Source organism: Halichoeres trimaculatus, unplaced genomic scaffold, assembly GCF_033239565.1.
Source record: "Halichoeres trimaculatus isolate MK-OKI-2021-1 unplaced genomic scaffold, fHalTri1.1 fHalTri1_scaffold_3, whole genome shotgun sequence".
In the NCBI taxonomy this organism is placed as follows: Eukaryota; Metazoa; Chordata; class Actinopteri; order Labriformes; family Labridae; genus Halichoeres; species Halichoeres trimaculatus.
The window spans coordinates 18272094-18287692 of record NW_027437181.1 but is presented as its reverse complement, the minus strand read 5'-3'; the positions used below and the strand labels follow the sequence as shown (position 1 = coordinate 18287692).

Genomic DNA, 15599 nt, shown 5'->3' with positions numbered 1-15599 from the left:
CTTGTTATTCTATCCATGACTGTGACATCAGATCTCCCAGTGCCTCACTTTCGCAAGACTTTGCCAGCCTCCAAGTCATGACATAGTTCCTCATAGGGCCATGAGTAGTTTGGTGTCAGGGGAAGGTCTTATCTTACAAGACACAAGCACCGTGAGATAGTTTGGCATGATGGTACAACCAGGAGTGAAAGTGGGACTAATGTAGAACATAAATGACTTCTTTAGGATTCAGTAATGACTTGAGGACCAGGATGAGCAGTGTCAGGCTTTAACAGGTAAGACAACTGTAATAAATCTTCTCTGGCCTTTTTTTCTGTGTGAGGTCCTCAGTGAGTCTCCTTGAGTTATTATGATTATGTGGAAAAATCCACAGTGGCATTTTAATGTAGTCTTTATTTCCTTTGGCTTTTATTTTAATCTCATGCTTTCAAAGAGGGAATATTTCCCTGTGGTTTTTCTGAATAGGTGGATCAGGTTCTCATTCTGTCTTTGATCTGGGGAATGAATTCAGAATCTTCAGCTGATTCTTTACAGTTTTCTCACATCTGTTCCACATCAGCTCACTATTCATGGTGCAGGGTTGACTGGATTTGTTGGAGGCTTTTCAGATTTGACTCTTTTGGTTGAACAACATCTGTTGAACGACATCATTAGGATAGTTGTTGTGGTATGATGCATAATAGAAACACTGTCTGCTGCTCAGAATCCATCCAAATTGGTAACAGTTATTACTTTTAAACTGAGAAACTGAAATTTAAGTTAAGAATGACTGCAAAACAGTTTTTGGTGTAGATGATATCTGCTCTCTGATGTCCTATTTGATGATTGCCAGCCTGGGATCAAATTGCTGTTTAGCTCTTGTATTAGGTGTAGCTCTTTTAAACATACAATCATCAGTTTCTATTTCTGAGTCACCAGCAAGGCTGGAACATAAACCTTTGAATACTTCAGCAGTTTTTAAAGCGTGAAGTTTGATAGAATGACTTACACTTTCTTGTGTCCTGGAGCCAAAAGTAGCAACTTTTAGATGAAAATATAAGTCATCAAGTACTGGAAATTTTGTCAGAAGCTGCATTGCCACAGCTGTAAAGTCTGTGCCTGAGGCTTGCTCATAAGCTGACGCATCAGACTAATCATAAAACCACAGTGTTTCCCACGGAGGGATGTTTGATTGGTGGTTGTACCTGACTCGAGTTGTTTAGGTGTCAGGGGCCTGAGTAAGCAGCAGTCAGGTTTCAGAGGAAGTAGCAGCAGCACTAAATGACTGGGTAACTCCTCACCATCACAACCTGCTATCCTCTCTGCAGGGAAAAGTCAGCAATGATGCTGACTGCTATGAATAGGTTATAACAAAGATCAATGATTGGTTATTGAAAAATCTTTAGTGGGGATGCACCAATGGAGATCGGTGGTATCAGTGTATCGATGCCCCTCAAGGCTCGATCAGTTTTGGTGGGAAGAGATCCATGGTGCCAATCCAGGCAACAGCTCTATGGCTTTTTTATTTAACAACTCTCTTTGCTAATTGATTCGAAATGTTGCCTCTGATGCACTTGCTTTGTTTTTTGCTGCATTGCCTTGGATCCGTGCATCCCTAACCTATAGAGACACTGAATAAGCTTACACTTCTGCCTGGTAGGGTTATCACAAGCACAGACAAGACACTCACAACTTAGTAGGGCTGGGTATTGTGAAGAACCTCACGATTCAATTTGATTTTGATTCTTTAGGTCATGATTTGATTCGATTCGATTCGATATTCATTTGATTCGATATTGATTCGATTCCATATTGATTTAGATAGGGATGCACAATATTGGATTTTTGCCCATATCCGATATGCCAATACATCGAAACCCCTTTTGGCCGATACCGATAATCACAAGTTTGTTAGTTTTTTTTCACTGTAAAGAAAGCTAAGTCTATCCTGTACTGGCATTTATATGTTATTCTTATTGTGACGGTCTTATTTGTTTAAGAAACACACATAAAACAAGACAAAAAACATTTGATTTTACCATAAATAAGAAATGTATAATTTTTTTTTAAACTCGAGACATTCAGTATTGAAATACAGAGAAATAATTTCTTTACATCACATGAACTTAGAATTTACAATGCATTTTTAAACATAACCAAGTTGCATTTGATTATTTTAGAGCTACTGTAACAACCTGGTGACAGACACAGAGCTCTGCAGTGCAAATAAATGAAGTGCTACATTTTATTTAAGGAGCTTATTTTTCAGATGGGAAATAATAATAATCCTAACTGAATAGCACCTTGTCGGCTGTACGTATCAGCAGAAATTTTCATATCTGCCGATACCGATAAACGTGTTTTTAAGCTTTTATCAGCCGATACCGATATTGTGCCGATAATATTGTGCATCCCTATGGATCCCTATGGATCTTGTGGCCTGCTGTTTCTAACATAGTGATGTATTTTAATCAAGATGCATTTAAATTTCTGTTTCTAATTCTCTGTCTTGTTTCAGGTCTCAGGCTACAGCCCCTCCTGTTCTCTCTGCCAGTCAGGGGCAGAGCCAACACCCTCACCTCAGTGACAGTGAGAACTCTGGGAAGCAGAGTAGGTACGTCAGGACTGACGGCCGGTTCCTGGTACGTACTGGCTGGAGCAGCAAGACCTCCAGCCTGTGCAGCGGTGCATCCCTCACAGGTGACGCTGAGTTCCAAGGCCGTCTCACCAAGTCAAAGAGCATCAGCTGCCTGGACAACAGGCTCTCCATCTATAAGCCCCCAGCTCAAACCAAGCCCTGTCAGGAGAGTCAGAAGGAGAGACAAGGGGATCTCTCAGGAGATGGACTGAATGGTCGCCCCCTGAGCTGGAGCACTCTCTCATTGGGACCTTCTTCCAACCAAAGCCACAAACGCACCCTATCTCTCACCCGCTCGGTAGCAGGTGTCCCCCCCACCACAATCCGTAAGAAGATCTCAGAATGGGAGTGCAGGAGGGTGGCTCTGCCTAGGATGAGCTTGTGTTTGGATAAGCGAGGAGGAGAGCGTGTTGGGGGTAGTGAGGGCTGCCCCAGCCTGCTCTCTTCCCCGTGTAGCGAGAAAACGTTTGACTTTAAGGCGGTTCGCAGGATGAGCACAGCTTTTTCTGAATGTTCCTACACAGAGACAGAAGAGGAGGAAGGAGTTTTGGACAAAGGTCGCTTCCAGAAAAGGATAGGCAAGTCAGAGTCTTCTGGGACTTTCGTTCGTTCCCTGTCAACTCGGAAGGAGACTTCAGCAGTCCTCAACAGGATACAAAAGATAGAGCAAGCCTTGAAGGAGAACCCCAGCCCTTCACCCCCACGCTATCTGAGCAACTGCTACGCTCCAGACAAATCCAGACAGAGGTCTTTTGTTATAGGGGATGATTTGGACAGCACTTGTGCCAGTAAACGCAGCAGCATTTGCTCAGTTGCCACTGAACCAGATACTGGCTTGGTGCCTGATAAGCTTTCCAAACTGCGGCAAAGGTTCAGCGTGAGCTCAACCAGGTCTGAGAGCCCTGAACCACTTAGCCAGCGAACCCCTGTGGGCACACCAGTCAACCCTTTACCCAAACCCAAACGCACTTTTGAGTACGATGCCAAACAAGACCAGAAGGGCCTGTTGTCTGCCAATGGACTACCTCCAAACAGATCCTCTGAGTCTCCCCCACCTCTGCCTTCCACCCCTGCACCAAGCACAACACTAACAAAGAGTGAGGGGAGTGCACCAGTGAGGATCCAGGACAGGTGAGTCACTTTGTCCCGTAAAGCTTGGGTTTTTGGTTTCACAATGACACCAACTCCGTACTAGCTCCAGGACGGGGCTCATTAAGCAGATCGGGTTTGGGCTGGCATCCTTTATGATGTGATCATTTTCTGAATTATTTCACAGTTGTGGAAATCAGAACTTCCTCTGCATTAAAGGGGTTCATACAAGTACCATCTGGTGAGGAAGACAGGTTTTGGATCTCTGGAGATAAGAGAACATTGTCCATAGCTTGGTGAAAGATATCATTTAATAATTTGTCTGGAAGAGTTGGAGTGAGATACACAGATTGTTGCATCCTTTGTGGTGCTGGATGCCTCTGAAATGTGTGTTGTAAGGGAAGGAGGAGTATTTCCTTTGTCATTGTTTGCTTGAGGGATGCAGTGGTTTAATAACTCACTGATTCATGTGATAGGTTGTGTCGTTTGGATAGTAAATGTTTGTTCGTCTAACATGGGTTGCCATCTGCATTTACAGTGAAAAGTTTTGTTTCCCAAGAGATCTCTGAAGATGAATCTTCCTTTTTTCTACTCAAGTGCCTGTTCATTTGACTGGAATATATTCATAGATTATCATGACTTGTGGATATCATGAAATATTGCCATACACAAAATCTGATAGAGTGAGAAAAAATCTGTTTAAACATGTGAATTAGGTAACATATGGATATTTCAATTCATTCTTCACCAGTATACTGTCTACAAGAAAATTCAGGCATCATGGCAAGTAGTTGTAAAATGCTAAAGGGTATAAGAACATCAAACGCTGGATCACTGTGCGTCCCTGTTGGGTAAATATGTGCCGAGTCCAGTTTTTATTTTTAACCTCTAGCTCCCAGTATCTCAGACATCCTCAGTTTGTTTCTTAGAGGGTGGGGCCTCCTCAGATTGTCCCTGGGTATAATGGTAATGAAATCCTAAAACGTTCATCCCTTGAACTCTGTGTTTAACATTCCTGTGGCCCGAGCAATTTCAAACCAAGTTTAAAGCCACAAGCTGTCGATGGTGCGACATGACCATACTGTAGATTTCTGCTCCAGTGTAGAAAAGTTCCTCTGCAGCGCTTTCACATGTGACGTGTAAAGAACGCTGAGAAATAGTAAGGAATCTGCATGTTTATTTGTGACTTTTCTTGTGTCTCCAGCACATGGTGATCCTGGTGTGCTGCATTCTGTTTTTAATGGCTCCTGATTTGTGATTTCTAAGCAAAGAATTGATGCTTTTGACTTTTGTTTTTAGCCACCTGTTTGTCTGTTATAGTTGGCGCATGGGCATGAAGTAAAACCGTCCATCTGGACATTTTTTATAGCACTATCTAGACTTTGTCTGTTCACTCTTATCTGTTTTCTTCTTTTAAGGTAGAGACTACCTTACTTACTTTTTTTCCCCTTGTTATTTTTTGTTTGCCAGCATGCAGTGCCTTTCTTGGTCCGTGTTTTACCATCTTTGTTTCTTTCCAGAGAGTCATGTGAGTCGGAGGATGCTACCAGTCTGCCTTCTTCATATCCATCCTCCCCCACAGAAAATGGCACTCTAACCACAGACACCCGGACCCGACCCAATTCAAAAAGCACTTTAGAGGAGAATGCCTATGAGGACATAGTAGGTAAGTTCACTTTGACAGTGAGACCTCTGTTTCACCTAATCTCTCTGTTTTTGCTCTCTTAGATCCAGTTTGGAGTTAGGGAGGGGAATAACCAATTACATGTTCAGATTTTGAGCACATTTTTTAAGTAAATATCACATTCTTGCAAGAAAAAAATATTCTTGTTTCAGTTTCTACAGTATAGAATATATGTTTTTCAAGACAGTTAACTTCACAAAGCTGTGTTTTGATAATACAGAAATAGACATGGAAGCTGATTTGGACTTGATGGATGGTTATTTTTGTGATTTTATGATATTTTTGGGCCAGAAAATTACAGGATAAATAAATTGAGAAAATTATTAACAGCAATTAACTTACTGAGAGCTTAAATTCAAAAGTGAAAGTGATACTTTAACTCTGACCTCGACCGGGGTCTACCAGGATTTTTTTCTCTGTCTAATCATTAAACAAAGATGTCCAGAGAGTTGTCACTGACCCATATTCCTGTCACTTTTAATCAAGTGTTGCTTTTGAAATAACTCTGTTTTTTAATGCTTTAATTGTTTGGAGCATAATAACTGTGAATGCACACAATTTACTGAAACTGGGAAAGCAACACCGGCTAAGAAAGACAGAAGTAAGACGTTTTAGTTGAGGGGATATGTTCACGCAATATGACCAAATGTAAGAGAGAAAAGTCTCAGCATGAAAGAATTCAATGAAAAATCAGCCTGAGTGTGGGACTATTAGAAAACACAGCCATATGGTAGAACTCCAAGGAGCAATTTTGTGATGAAAAACCGCTCTCTTTCACATTACAAACCCTTTTAGCGACACACTGTGTATCTCACTGTAAACTGTTAAGGTTGAACATGTTGAGGAGCCAAATTCCTTTCCACTAACAAATGACCCCAGGCCCTCTGCCCGGTCCAGTTGCCGGTTCCCCCAGTGCATAGTTAATGCAGTGGAAATGTGTGTCAGCATGAGGAAAGTCTCATGATGAAGCTTGAATTTCAGGTGCAGTGTAAACTTTCACAGTCTGAGATATTTATCATGATAATGTTTTCCAATGACCAAAAAAGGGCTGCTGTGAGTACAACATTACTTCATGTTATTTCCACAAGTAGCCATCTTGTTCTCAAATCGATGATCAGTGTGAGGCTCATCAGTGTTTTTTATAAGCTGTGGATGTGCAGTGGCCTCAGAGAGACTGCTAGAGCGTGCCTGATTTTCATGTGAATCCTGACAAAGCCCCCATTGTTCATCTTGCACTGTGAGTTTTCAGTTTTCAGTTTGGAGACGCACTTTTGCCAACCCGTGTTTGTTCCTGACAGAGATAATGTCTCTGACTATGTTTGAGAGTGCTCCAGCTCTTTCAAACAAATCTACCTAATGGAGGGGAACAGTGGTTTACAGGTCAGATGATCCATGTGAGAGCAGCCAAAGCAGTGAGTGAGCCATGTTTTGGTTCCTCTGAGCCTCTGTTTTAACAAGCAGTTCATGTAGAGAACCAGAAGTCTGCACATGTTTCCTTAACTTCAGGGCTTCCTAAGAAGTCTCGCTCAGACAATCTTTTTTGGGAGGTATTTTTTCAGACACCTGAAGGGAGACAGGCCACACTAGAGTAAGAGAATGGAGTAGACATGTACCAAGGAGTTTCAGATCAGTGGCCCTAGTGTTGACGCATCTATTAGATTATCCAATCCGGCTCTCCTTGGTTGATCACTCTCAGAAATAATTGGTGTTTTTGGCACCAATGCTTTGTGTAAAATGTTTACTTTAAGAAGCCATTTGTCACCTGTGATACCATGTTAATACAATAGCATGATGGATTGTCCTGTTAAGTGACTGTTTTTAAGTACCAGTGAGTGATCTGTTTACAGGCAGATGAATCACACCCTGTGACACCATGATTCAGCTGTCTGCGCCATAGAGGCCTGGTCTTGTTCGAACTCAATCAATGACCTACTTTGCTTCACTGTTGACTCTTGTAGGAAACTCTTGTGAATAGATAGAGGAGACTGTTTGATTGTACTTAATGATTAATTCACATTTTTAAACACTTAACAGTAGACAGTTAGATCCATGATTTGATGTGAGATCATGTGATCATAGGTACAAATTTGGCAAAAGTATTCCTCCATGAGCCTATAAAAATCTGAATGTAACCTAGAAAGAAAAAGTGTCTCTAAATGCAACAGTCTGTTTTTTCCCGTGGTGCCGCCACATCTTCTTACAAAACTTGATGCTGTTTTTCATCCTAAGTATATTTCCTTTTTACGACTGACTGGCTGAGCGGGGCCACTTCATTGTAGCTCGTCCACTCAACAGGGTAAGCCTAAACTGCTATTGCAGGTCTACTTTGCTCTGTGCCTCACCCTGCCCACAGAGTCCATTGTGTTCACAGAAATGTACAATCACAGTGTGCAGCCGAGGTGTGTCCACTCCCTGCATAATACTGTTTCTGGGGATGTGTGTTAGCAACAGGTCTGGATGTTTGTAATCAGAGGAGTAGATTAGTACCCTTCAGTCCATAAGCAACTATACAGACATATCATTTTCCCAGCAGGCTCTTATTACACTATTGCCTCAGTTTAATGGAGTAGCAGCACAACGTGGGGTCAGACTAAGCCCTCTTATTTGGCTCCTCAGCTTTAATGATGCACAGAAAATCCACTCCAGTTGGCTAATTTACTGTGAGACACAACCCAGAGCTGTAAAGATCCCAGACAGTGTTCATGATGTGTGCATAAGTGTGTGTTTTTCTTTCAAAAATTAACCTTTAAACAGATAACTAAATGAAGCTGTACACACAGGTTAAATTTGTTGTTTTTAAAACACCCACTCCTTGTTTGAGAGGCTGAGTACACCATTTTCTGCCACTTGTAAACTCAAAAAGAAGAAACACAGCTACCAAGTAGACCTCAGGTTCTCTCCCATTTCTTCCGACAGATAACACTGATTTTCTTTCCTTTCAAAGTTCCCCTCATGCATTTTAGACGCCATCTGGCTCTGTTTTTGTTCTTCACTGTGGTTCCTTCACTTTCTCACAACCTTTTTCAGACCCTGCCAAAAAGCTATTCTCAGAGCACATGTCTAAATAGACATGGACTGTGGTGTTACACAAGTTTTCTTTTTATTGAAGTTGGCCATCTGCCAGGTGACATCAGTGAGAGCCTGGCTCTGAAATGTTCCCTTTCTTTCCTTTTTTGCTGTCATGCATTCACTAAAATTGTCTATTGTGGAGAAACACTTACAGCTTTGAGGTAGGCTGTATTCTGGGTGTAGAATGTGCTTTTCAAAAAATGGTTCACAATAGCAAATCTGATGTCTAGAATGAGTACTAAGATAAAAAAGTAAACTGGTTTATGCATTAAAAATGTCAGTTTTTGACCTTACAACCTTTATCTTATTTGCCGCTCCCCAAAACGTCTAGAGCCCCTGTGAGGAGATTTTGTTTATTTGATTTTGATGCCCCTGTGGATGGAAGTGTGCCTCTCATCTGTATTTAACAACAAAATCTCATACTGCGTATCTTAAAAGTCATGTACTTTGCTCACTTTAAATATTTGTTGTGGAAGAATAATTTAAAGGGGACATATCATGCTGATCCGTGATTTAATACTTACATATAAAATAATAAAGGTGAAAACAAGACCTTTCACCCCCTGAATTTTCAAAAAATGAGATATTGTATTTTTTCTGATATCCTAGAACGAGATTTGATGCCTCTGAAAATAGGTCATTGACATTTGGCTTCGAGATTTCGACCTCAATGACGACATGAGGATCCTCTCTTTTTATTGGAGTAATCTGATAAAGCAGCTCCTCCTCTGTGAAGTCAGTTAATCGCACAACCACCACCAAGGGATACACCCACCAAGAGCCGTGTATAAATAAAGCTCCCTACTAGCTCTGGCTAACTTGACTGAGTGCTAACATAGTGACGAACTGACGGTAGAGGCGATCTTTAGACTACACTTTCAGCATGATGGATAAAACAGACAGAGAAAAGTGAAGGAGCAGGATGGAGCCCTATTATAGAAATAGTTTATTGGTGAAGTCTGCCTATATTGCCACGTATCAACTATACATGTTACAGTGCCGGTTTGACTCACCACACTGAAGCGTCCTGAGATGATCTGTGTCGAGGTGGATTTTCTTCCTCCTGAGCTGCAGAACTGTCCGGGTCTGACTCGGGGTCCAATACAAAAGGACGTATCCTACACTCTGCCATTTTATTAGTGCTATCAATGCCTTACAGTGAAGTTTTGGCATACAGCAAACTCGCTCGGTCTGCTCCATTCGATGTGGCAATTTTGTAAATACTGCCACGCTGCAAAAACCGCCCCCTGGCTCTACCCCCCCCCCCCCCCCCCCTCTGATAGAACTGACCAATCAGAGCACAAAGGGCTGTGACGTAACAAGGTTACTGGAGGTCATTCTCGAAACGGAGCGTTTCAACGGGATCTTCAGAATGGCCTAAAATGAGGATATTGAGAACGCTATTGTGGGGCAATTAAGGAACTGAATGACTTGTACTGAGGGCAGAAATGCTGTACAGGCATCCTAGTCTGGCATAGTGAAAAGGAGAAACAAGCATGATATGGCCCCTTTAAAAAAAACCCTTTTATCTTTGCTTGCTACTCTCACAGCGGTAGGCATTAAAAGTTGTGCCTGGTCTCTTTGATTTTTTGTATTTTTGTTATAAAGCTGCCTCAGTGTTGGTATCAGTCTGTTTGATAACCATTTAAAATGTTTCACATTGGCTTTCAACACATGGGCTTGGGTTTGATTGTTTTTAACATACTTAAATGTTTTGTTAGTTCTTGAAAGAAAAACACTTTTTTTAATTTGCTAATGTTATCCTGAGTAGCCTGCGATGATATGAAAACTCCTCTTTCCACTTCAACAAATTAATGATCAGAATCTCAGTCGAAGACGCTGAGACTCTTCCTCGGCTCTCACAGCAGACACTGGCATGCCTGGACAGTGACTCATCTGCACGGTTGTGTCCAGAAGTTTCAGCTGGGCCCAGAGGAGCCTGTGGGGCCCTGAGCCAACAGTAACTGTTTATAAAAGAGGGAGTTCACTTGAGCCAGTTGGTGGTGACCTTTGACCTACCTTTCATGCCTCATCTCTATTGAGTCTTGCCATAGGGAGGCCCTCTTTTGCCCTGTGACACCCTTTACTGCCCCTTGTTTACCCCTTTGACCCCATGGTCTCATCTGCCTCTTGTCAAAAACACTCTGTACAGTTTCTCACTTTACTGCAAACGTTACTTTAGAGCCTCCTTTAAAACCCTCCTCATCCCCACAGAGAAGGAGAACCCATATGAGGATGTTGACCTGAAGCGGAGGAGTTTGGGTCGGAAATCTTGTCTGTCTGAGAGCAGCAGATCTTGGACCACCACTGACAGGAAGCTGAACTCTCCACCTCAGGTAAGCCAGGAGCCTTCTGGGATCAACAGCATTAATGTGTTTTCCTGTTGTAAACAGAGCTATGTCAGAGCTGGATCTGGACAAGATCTTTTTAAGGATCCTTCACCTTTTTTTGGCACGAGAGGAAACAGTTTGGAAACAGTTTGATTTGTTTAGATGTGGTGATTCTCTACAGATAAGCTCTTCAGAAGTTTTGGCTTCAACATGGGCACACGTCTCGCTCAAGACAAGGGAAAGATTAATAAATACTGGTGATAGCAACAAGTTTTTCTTGATAGGTTTCACACTCCTTTAATAGATACTCAGGAGGAACTGTTGTATCAGTTTGCAGCTTAGCCAAAGACGTTTGTGTGAAGAGAGATATCACAGTATCACTATTTGCAACAAATCAGCGGTCAACAAATGCATATTATGAACATGTCTTGTGTCGCAGATGTAATTTTGATGAGCTATTTGTATTTTACATACTACATAATTTCATCTTCATCAAATTATAAAAAGTTACTTTGTTCCCTTTGGTTAAATGCTTTTAGTAGTGTAAATGTTCTATCTGCACTGAAAAATAACTTAAACAGCTGTTTCGAAATCCTTGAGTTGTGGAAGGCGTTTATTAAATTCAGCTATTGTAAATTAAAATTAAATATCTTAAAAACTGCCAAGTATCTTCTCCCCCTGAAGAGCCTACCTTATCACAGAGCAGCACCTAACAGAAGTGCAGATGTGACTCAGTCAGCACAGATGCTGCAGTACTGATTCAGCAATGGCTTTACCTTGGAGTACTGGTAGGTGACCTCTGGGGAGTAAGAGTTTTTGCTGGGTTTCTTTTTTAGAGAAACAACCACAAAATACTCAAAGAGTTCCCTCTCTTGCCACTCGATGAGCTGTAGCTCCAGAGTATCACCCACATAGCTATTTTTTACTGAGTTTTAATTTCTTAAAAATCAGAAAAAGCCCGTTCTTGCGAGATTTGACCAATATGTGAATGATAAAATATCAGTTGAGATGCTCTTTCAAACTCTCCAAGGCTCAAAAACCCACCTGCATCTACCTCTAATCTGACACAGACACAGCTAAAGTGACTGTGTCTAAATAAGTTGCACAAAAACTATATACCTTTCTCTTTCTGACTAGTTGCCGTCCAAACCCAGCAGCCAGTCACTTCGCCTCTCTGGCTCAAGTGACAGGAAGAGCCACCGGATGTCACAGTTGTCCAAACGTTACAGCCATGACGAGATGCTGCTTCTCTCCCAGCGGGGTGTATCAACTTCACCTTGTGGCCTTCTGGACGACAGCCTCCGTAGCACCAGCGATACCCTGGGCTCGCACAGGCACTGGAGGATCCCCAAGGTACACACAAGTGGATCCTACACAAACACCTGGACTAAGCCTTTGCAGAGCTCAGACCGTGTTCTCCTTCCTGTCAGATAAGCTCAGGTTTCTGTGGGGAACCAGTTACACTGAGAGCAGAACTTGTCTCGAACACTTACAGTTGTGTATTTGAGCAGCATGTAAGTACAGTACAGTATTGGTCTTGGCCAGGTAAACCTCTTTCTTCTTCTATACTTAGGATCAAAAGAAACAAACCTAAGATTCCCCAACAGAGAACTTCCTCTCTGCTCTGTTTATAGCTGGTCCAGAGGATCAACTCCATTTACTGCACTAAACGTGGGAAGAAGAGGCTGAAGAAGCTGTCCATGTCCAATGTTGAGACTGCTTCTCTGAGGGGTAAGAGCTCTTTTTACTCCCTTTATCCACAGGCAAGATAAGAGGGTAAATATTTGTGTCTCAACCACCCACATAGAGTTCTTTCTGTGTCCCTCTCATGACATAAACACATGTTTGTGAAAAAGAACTGCGACCCATAAAAAGCACCCTCTTTCTGTCTCATGTTTGCTGACAGATGATAACAGTGAGAGCGAGAGTGACTCTGATGACAGGTTCAAAGGTGAGTAACCTCTGTGTTCTTTTGCCAGCAGAAAAATTATAAATACGAATTGATTTTATTAGTGTTATTCCACTGTGTAGCAGTTATTGCCTGGGCTTTAAGTATTTTGGCTGCCTAGAGATGTTTCATGTAGTGTCGTGTAGCTTTTGTTAAACAGCAGCTTATTTTAGCATTCAGTCACATCCAAGCTAATATCATACTTAGCGTTAGCCTTTTGCTAACCTTACCATTTTATACCAAATTAGGTATTTTTATAGGTACCGACTGAATTCTGTCTGAAGCACAGAGCAATTCAGATAAAATCAAACGGTACCATGTTTAGGTACCTAAATGCATCCCTGTGACTGTGAAGGAGTGGAAGAGTAGGTGATTTCTCATGCTGAACATGAACACAGTATTGCAAGTTTATAAATTGAGAAATGGATATATTAAATTAAAAACTTTGAGATTTCTTTCATTAAACAAATTAATTTTAGTTACCACATAAACAAACAAATGTACCGAAAATTGGTACCAATTGCCAGGTACCATGCATCAGTGTAGTATCGTTCAAAAGTAAAAGGTACCCATCCCTAACTGTGTGTAGTTTCATATCTAGACTACACTGCAGGGAGTGATTGTGTTATATTGTCAGTTAAAATCTGTCAAGTTAGTTTTATTTAACAGGGCACATGTGTATTTACACTTGCTTCTCTCCTCAGCTCACACTCAGAGGTTGTTAAAACTGCAGTCGATCCTCCGTCGGGCCCCCAGCTACCGAACACTGGAGCTACAGCTCATCGAGTGGCAAGAGAGGGAACTCTTTGAGTATTTTGTGGTTGTTTCTCTAAAAAAGAAACCCAGCAAAAACTCTTACTCCCCAGAGGTCACCTACCAGTTCCCCAAGGTAAAGTCATTGCTGAATCAGTACTGCAGCATCTGTGCTGACTCCTGTCCAAAGCCTATGATAAGTCACATCTGCACTTCTGTTAGGTGCTGCTCTGTGATAAGGTAGACTGTTAGGGGGGAGAAGACACTTGGCAGTTTTAAAATCTTGGAAATATCAAATATATGTAAATATAAAATCATCTAATAATAGTTTATTTGTGATAAAATGCAAAAGTTCAACTCTTTTTGAGTTGAGGACTAAGGATCAAATGAGTAACCCTATACATGAGGGTAACAGATGAGGTAAGCAACTAGTTAAGTTATACGGTGCAGGTTGTTTAGCTATGAAAGGTTTATGTCATGTGATTAAATCATAATCTTCTGGGGTCTTTGGGGCTTGTTTACAGCCAGGATAAAAAGAGAATCCATTTTTGTGGCAGGAAAGTGTTATTAGTCATCTAAAAATATATTTTAAGGCTATTGAATGTTTATTTTAGCGGAAGTGTCCCCTAGGAGCCATCTATCTCTGCAAGCTAGGGAAGACACTCTCTGTTCATGAGTTAATGAGGACTCGAGCAGGCAAAGTTTTTACTCTGGTGTTAAAAAGATGTCAGTCTGGTCATTTGATGGTTACATTTCTAAGATCCAAACAGATCTTAAAAAAGGAGAAAACAGTTATTTGAGGAAGACTGAACTGAAGTTTACTGTATTCCTCTCCTCTCCTCTCACAGCTAGAGCGACCCACCAAGCAGATGAGGGAGGCAGAACAGAGACTCAAAGCCATTCCTCAGTTCTGTTTCCCCGATGCAAAGGATTGGAGTCCTGTATCTGAGTACTCCAGGTATGGCTCAACATTTCCTTCTTTGGTATAGTTAATTATTACTCACTTGTCTGTTAAAAGGTTCATTTCATGTAGCATTGCACTTCCAAGTAATTGGCAGGATTAATATTTAAACCCTTAGATGGGAGTTATGTTTGTTTAATTACTGAACTCAAAGTGTGACTTTCCAGGTTATAGTTAATGACTGATACTAAGGGTTTACTTGGAAAAACACCTCAGCTGTGTCTTAGATTAAACAGCTCCTGTCTTGTAAACAGCAACCATGTTTAAACAACACCCTGTTCAATAGAGCCAGCACCCTGTCAAACTGAAATAATAATTTCAGTAATCCTTAAGAAATGGTTCAGATCATTGCTCTCATTCTGGGTAGCATCTCTACAGCCACAGAGGACACATTTTACAACACTTTTACTGGATCTACACCATGAACTTCCTGCATAGTGTTCCTCAGTATCAACAGATCCATCAAATACCCAAAAAGTCATAGTTCTCAGTACATTTAAAACTGTATTGCCGTTAAATATTTTCAAACAGATGTGTTAACTTTCAACATGTCTGTTGCTGACAAGCAGGATACCTTCTTCTTTAAGCTGCGTATGTGTTTGTGTATGTGGCACATGTGCCCTTGTGTTTACTAATGTGCATACTTTCATTTCTTTCCACAGCGAGACCTTCTCCTTCATGCTGACCGGAGAGGACGGCAGCAGGAGGTTTGGGTACTGCAGACGCCTGCTGGTAAGTTATGGCTGCTCACCCCCTTGTCCTCTGCTCCCTGTTCACACCCTGCTGAGCCCTGTTTGTTGTGACAGACTGATTTTATGTGAACATGTGACAGGTTTTTCCTGTGGGGGCAATGATGTGTTGCATGACCATGCGACTATGAAAGCAGGAAAGAGAAAAGCAAGAAGGACAACAAAAAAACCCCACAATTCAGAGTCAGAGTATGAGGGTCAGTTACAGGGATTTCCCTGGTTTTGGTATTCATGTTTGCCTTGGAAATACCATTAGTAAGCAGTGGTCAAAGAGTCGTCTGGAGTAACATTCAAACCATCAGGATTAAATAACTATTTTCATTTGATGTATGAATATCCTACAATATATAATCAAAGGCGTAATGCACATGAAAATATGACTGCAATACCATAATTACA

The 15599-nt window shown here is 41.5% G+C and overlaps 1 protein-coding gene across 2 annotated transcripts in view; it reads left to right on the top strand.

Annotated features, from left to right (window-relative positions):
• The window catches only part of dennd2b (DENN domain containing 2B), a 49289-nt gene that overhangs the window by 18000 nt on the left and 15690 nt on the right, over positions 1–15599 (top strand). For both annotated transcript variants that reach the window (XM_074666992.1, XM_074666991.1), the window contains exons 3-11: positions 2498–3748; positions 5227–5372; positions 10674–10795; positions 11927–12142; positions 12424–12520; positions 12696–12740; positions 13442–13626; positions 14339–14448; positions 15114–15183. In XM_074666992.1, coding sequence (XP_074523093.1) covers positions 2498–3748; positions 5227–5372; positions 10674–10795; positions 11927–12142; positions 12424–12520; positions 12696–12740; positions 13442–13626; positions 14339–14448; positions 15114–15183 — 2242 coding nt within the window. The remainder of the gene's footprint in view (positions 1–2497; positions 3749–5226; positions 5373–10673; positions 10796–11926; positions 12143–12423; positions 12521–12695; positions 12741–13441; positions 13627–14338; positions 14449–15113; positions 15184–15599) is intronic.